Source organism: Micropterus dolomieu, linkage group LG20 (assembly GCF_021292245.1).
Source record: "Micropterus dolomieu isolate WLL.071019.BEF.003 ecotype Adirondacks linkage group LG20, ASM2129224v1, whole genome shotgun sequence".
Classification (NCBI taxonomy): Eukaryota; Metazoa; Chordata; class Actinopteri; order Centrarchiformes; family Centrarchidae; genus Micropterus; species Micropterus dolomieu.
Window position 1 is genome coordinate 35,036,908 of NC_060169.1, and position 6,000 is coordinate 35,042,907.

General features: G+C 39.5%; 1 protein-coding gene across 7 annotated transcripts in view; it reads right to left on the reverse strand.

Annotated features, from left to right (window-relative positions):
- znf536 (zinc finger protein 536) overlaps nucleotides 1-6,000 on the reverse strand; it is a 223,041-nt gene that overhangs the window by 14,907 nt on the left and 202,134 nt on the right. The window contains exon 7 of one of the 7 annotated variants that reach the window (XM_046033564.1): nucleotides 1,930-4,569. The exons of the other annotated variants lie outside the window; for them this stretch is intronic. Within the exon in view, the coding sequence (XP_045889520.1) occupies nucleotides 4,415-4,569 (155 nt within the window). The 3' untranslated portion in view covers nucleotides 1,930-4,414. Of the gene's footprint in view, nucleotides 1-1,929; nucleotides 4,570-6,000 lie in introns of those variants that run through there. 7 annotated transcript variants of the gene reach the window in all.

The following is a 6,000-nucleotide window of genomic DNA, read 5'->3' on the forward strand; positions in this document are numbered from 1 at the left end:
GATGAAAGACAGGGAGAGACAGAAAATGACGAGAGAGGAAGTTAAATGAAGGGCAAAGAGCGGTGTTCATCACGCTGTGAAAGAGGTCGCTTCCAATGTTGAAATTGCTCGGCTGAACAACAAATAGCAACACACGCAAACACACATGCATACACATGACAGGCCAGATGGAATGGAAGATGACCTAATGTGCTCTTTAATCAGACACACGTGCATTGTTACATGGAGACACACACCTACTCAAAAATAGGGATGACACACACACACACACATTTATGCATGCCCACACCGGTACATACAAGCACACATGTACTGAACATCTACAGTACATGTGTGAGGTATGTGTCTATGTGTGCGTGTGAGAGTGTGTAGATGTAAACCAGTCGAACAGTTACTTTCTCCGGATGTGAGTTTTATTGGGAACAGACTTGGAAGATTCGTGGCAGGAGGCCCCACACATCTGGTGCGGTGCAGCTGATCCGTTTAAAAATTAGTCAGGCATTGACCTGGGCAGCAGCTCAGCAGGCTTTGGGGTCCTGACAATAGGTTAACACAAATACGGATTCCATCAGTGCGGTGCGGATCAGGTTTCAGACAACAGAGGGGGGCAATGAAACATAAAATATTTCTTCCTTTGAAAAACAGAGTCAGCTGAACCGGCGGGGCTGTGGGGAGGAAACTTTGTGTTGGAGTTAACGTTTGCTGTGTTGGAGGCTTGCTGCTACTTTTACTGTTTTACAGGGGAACTGTAAAATGTATTTATACTTGCTTCACAGATGTAGGCCTACACACCCCCCGATACACACAACAACATTTGTATTACTGTAGTTTTGATAATGATTACTTCTGCCTGACCTCAAATGCTGTCTGTGCTTTCTTTACTCTTGATAAACCCATTCAAACTACATCTTCAGGTCAAAAGGATTTGTTAAAAGAATGCAGTGGATACATGCAGGGCAAAAATACTAACCAAACAAAAGGGTACTGTTTTTAGGATAGGATGGGTAGTCCCAATCTTTTCAGATTTATTTAATTATACTTTAATAATTCATTTAAATTCAGTTTAATTTCAGGCTACAGAACACGTGATGGCCAGAGTTCAGAGCTGTTAAGTAAAAACACACCATCTAAGGGCCGCTCCATCTTTGTCCCCCTCCCTCTCTCTCCCATTGTTTATTAACATTTTACAGGCGGGGTACTTTTCTCAGTTCAGCACCTTCACCAGTTTTGTGAGAGAACGACATTTCAAGTGAGCCCAGCCAACAGCTGACTATGATAAGTCCCAAGTAATATTCACAATTTTTCTGCATAGTATGTTTACTTCTGATACTTATAGGAACTTTTGTTGATGCTATAGCCATACGTTTACTGAGTACTTCTTCCACCAGTAAATATTCCCTTGATGTCTCTATATTTGCATATAACGGGGTCTAAATGGAAGTGGGATGATGGACCAGAAGAGACAAAAAAAACAAAGAAGCTGGTTGCGGAATAGAGACAGTGATGAGTCAAAAACAAAGATGTATAATACATACTGCATGTCTCTAATCTAGAAGTGACTTATTAATTTAAATGTCTTTGCTTTACATTTAGTGACGTGGGACGCTCTGAGTGTGCTCATGTGTTTCCTATCATCCCTATACTCTTTCACCACAGCTACTTTATGTGAACCTTTAGGAGACAAAGTGGTGCAGAGAGTAATTTAGTTGTGTGTATTCAACGTCATGATCACAGTCCGTGAAGCTTTGCCATCAAATTGACTGAGAGATAATAACTTGTGTTGGAAGTGATGGACTACTCTCCAAACAGTTTTCCCACTTCTGATCACACAGTGGCACACCGTCATGGCGGCGTGCCTTCCTGATTCTCGCTCTTTCAGAAATAAAGGAATTAAAAACATGAAACAGGCTGTTGCTCTGTGACAATCCATTTTTTTTAGTTTGAATACATTTTATTTTTACTATAAGTACAGTTCAGTAGTTACAAAACGAAGCATCTGCCATGAGGGTACAGCAAAACATAAAGAGTGTTCAGCTCACAAGACAGGTTTTGTACATATTATGTGGAGTGGAATGCTCATTACAGCTGGTTAAGAGAATGAGAGAGCCCAAGCGAGACTCTCGCCATTAATCTCTCCTCTTTACACCCCTGGAAAACAGAGATAGGGTCAGAGGTCAAAGCCATTGTCAGTGCCTCCAGCAGGATACGTCTGATTGGTTTACTCAGAACCCATTTCCAGAATTCCTCCCTTCAAACACCCTGTTATATTTCCCTACAACCATTACTTCTCACTTTCCATATGTCTCACTCTTGTTATTTTAGTTTTAATCCCCCTTTTCCTGGCATTTTCAAATTGAAAGAATGGTTAATTGCAATCTACATAAATCAAATTAAAACGGGACAAAAAATCTGAGGCTGTACTGCAGCAAAATCTTCTCAAGTTGGAATTTCAGCACTGAAAAAATCACCCAGGCTAAAGCAGTGACGGCCTACGCTGCAGGTCAAAAGGGGATGTGCATACAAACGAAATCTGGGTAACAGTTTGTCAAAGCCACATACAGTATAGAGGTTGATCAGACTAAAATAAAGAAGTATTCTATTTGAACTCTACATACCGCATTAGATTTTTCCTCTGGGTTCACAAAAAATGACGTAGAAACATTTCACAATGCCAAGGGACACACAAACACACACCTTCAGTTTAGTTAGTTAGCTAGTTTTGTACTGTATAGGTTGGATTTATAATACTATCACAGTGCAAAATACTTCTGAGAACCAAAACAAATGAAAGAAATAAGAAAGGATAAAGTCCCTCTATGCATAATGGATTCTGTATATATAGGGGCAAATATGTTTGCAGCACAGGAGACGATTGTCATCTTTTTCCTCTTTTTTTGATCAGTAAATGGAGAAGGCATTAATGTACAGTACATATAAAAATTAAAAATAAAATCAACCCTACGTCCTACAGTCTAGCACAGCTACATAGCTTTGTAGAAGCAATAACAGATGACTTGTATCTAAGGCTATACACAATATGTCTTTTTTCCAGTTTTTTGTTCTTTTTTTCTCATCTTAAAGTAAATACATCAAGCCATTTTCAGTAGTCAGTAACACTGTGCAACAATGATCGTGGCAGTATTTTAGAAACATCTGCAACACTAGAGTCCTTGAGGTTGACATGAGAGATGAAGCGAAAGGGGTGGAGGGCGATAAAGAAACTGTTCCACCTTTTTTTCTGGTTTGAGATCTCTTTTTTTTTAATTCTTCTCTGTCAAACTCTAGAAGAATGGCTACCTTTTGAGAACGTGGTCGTGTAAACTACTGTCACTTATTTGCTTTTCCTCATCACAAATGCTTTAAACTTTAGTTTTCACTTTTTTTTTAACTACCGTATATCTCTCTATGTACATTAAGCGTCTATGGGCGCTGTGTTGAATGATACAGAACAAGAAAAAGAAAAAAGACAAAGGGAGTCATATAGCAAGGTGAAGGCCTGTAATGGCCTGGTTATGGAGTGGGGATATAGTATTGTAAATACATTTAGGGCAGTTTGAATATTCAGTCTTCTTCACAATCATCATTAGCACCATCATCATCAAACCATGGGTATATTTTTCTACCAGCAATACCATATTATTTCTTGAAAACAACTTAGGTTGTAGATTGTCATATGGTGCCCTGTCCTGTGTTAACCATAATCAGTGTAATGCATGGTCACGGGACATAAATAGTGACTCTATAACAGCTGATAGGACAGCCAGAAGTGGCTGGTCTGACATAAAATGTGCTTGGTCTCTGTCAACAGTCCGGTAAAGTTGAGTTTCTATTCTACAGTAGAATACATTCCAGGTACAATATAATGGTGGTCCATGGACTTGAATATGAAATAACTGTCTTTTTTTTTTATTTAACAGGAGAGAAAAGTCTTTGAAAGCATTTGATTAAGCACTACACTTCAGTCCTAATTAAAAAAAAGACACAACTTTCTAACTCAAGGAATGTATCAGAGATTGCGGTGCCAGGAAGTGCTAATCAGACAGGTAGCTTCATCAAAAGAAAAAAAGAATAAAACAAAACATTGTATAAGAGAAGACAACGAAGACAAGGGGCATTCAGACCACAGGAGACAAAACAGGAAAGTCGCCATCACTCTGTTTAGTGTCCAAGGACGCTTGCAAAAGTCATTAGGTCCATCCCCAAAGGAAACTGTCCCAAAATTTCCTTCATATAGTTCTCGCCTTCTCTTGACTCTGACGGTAGTATGTGTTTTTTTTCATCTTAAATAAAGTCTTTGTCATAGTGTATTCCTTCATTTATCCTTCATCCTCCTCCTCCTCATTGCCTTCATCATCATCATCATCATCATCATCATCATCATCATCATCATCCTGCCTTGTTCCGGTGGGGGCCGTTAGTCTTTGTTTACAGCATGGGCGTCCAGCCCCTCGGGGTCACCTAGGTTATGGTTGTTAGGGTGGTTAAGGTCGTTGTTAAGATGGTTGGGGTCGTGGGTCAGCGCGGGGTCATGGGTCATGGGCTGGTCCTCCTCTCCTACCCAGAGATGCACTACGGCCAATGAGAGAACAAGAGGCAGATTAGCACCATGGACCCAACACACAGACCCTGCAGTACACACACACACACACACACACACACACACACACAGCCTCAGCATTGCATCATATGGTTAGTGGGGCCAAAATCATGGATGAGATATTTGAGACACACAACGTCTCATGCAATGGGCCATGGCCACTGTCTCAAAAAATACTTTAAAGGGTCATTTCACCTAAATTACAGAAAGAAAATGTCTCACTTACCTGCAGTTATACATAGTTTTGGTTTAATTTGTCCATGTTGTGAGTCTGGGTCTCCACCCCTATGTAACAGTAATGGAGGTGAAAATGCATTCAAAAATTCAACAGCTGCATCTCTTTCCAATGTCTCTGTTATTTTAGATATCCATAGAACACGCTGTCAATAGTTTTCGTTCGTTGTGACTATTCCTTTGGTATAAATTAGTCAAGGTGAAAACTATCCAGAGACAAGATTTCCCCAAATTACAGGGGCACTGTATTTGGAAAAACATTTTACTGTTAAAGTTTTCAAATCAAATTTTTCCACAAACAACCTATCATTCTATTTGGGTGTGGTGGCTGAAATATCAGAGGAGGATATCTCCAAACTTGGACAAATGTAACCAAAAGTATCAGCATGGCTAGGCACTGCTAAAGACAGGCGAGAAATTGGTAATTTTAGTGAGCTGACCCTTTAAAGTGTCTTCCCTGGATTCAGATTCAATATATTATATGAGCTATACTCATTCTAAAAAAAACCCAACACAGACAACTAGGACCAGCAACACACAAACCTTCAGCTCACAGTTTTTTATTTTAAAGAATTTCCCTGTTGTGTCGCAGATTCGATTATACAGATGATATGCGGTTAGTATCTAATAATACAGGGTGAACAAAATCACAGGAACACCTTAAAATGAAATACATTCAATTACAATAATTCTACAGATCACTCCATGTCCATATACACATTTTAAAGGTGTCTATTGTTTAGGTTTGAATAGCATTCTAGGGTTTTCTTATTATTCTGTCCATCTTGCCTAGTGTAGTCACTGTAAGTAACAACAATTTATCCTCTTCTGTACAAATCTACCACTTATTTCTTCCTAATTCTGTTTTTGCATCTTCTGTACACAAGAGCTTACACTGTGAGATTGTGATAGGGTGCTCGGTCAAATCATTTCTAAAATGACGCTAACACATTACGGTTATGACAACTGGAGTACTTTCATACTTGTTACAAGCAAGTTGGTTGGCTCAATAAGTGTGACAGAAAGTGTGACAGTGGGTGAGAAGTAAATTGAGTAATTCTAATAAAAAAGTTTTAAGACTCGGTGAGACAGTAAGAAATGCATAACCGTAATTTGGTCCCACAGCAGCGGCTACTAAATAATACAACTTGTCCCCAGCCCCCCCCCTT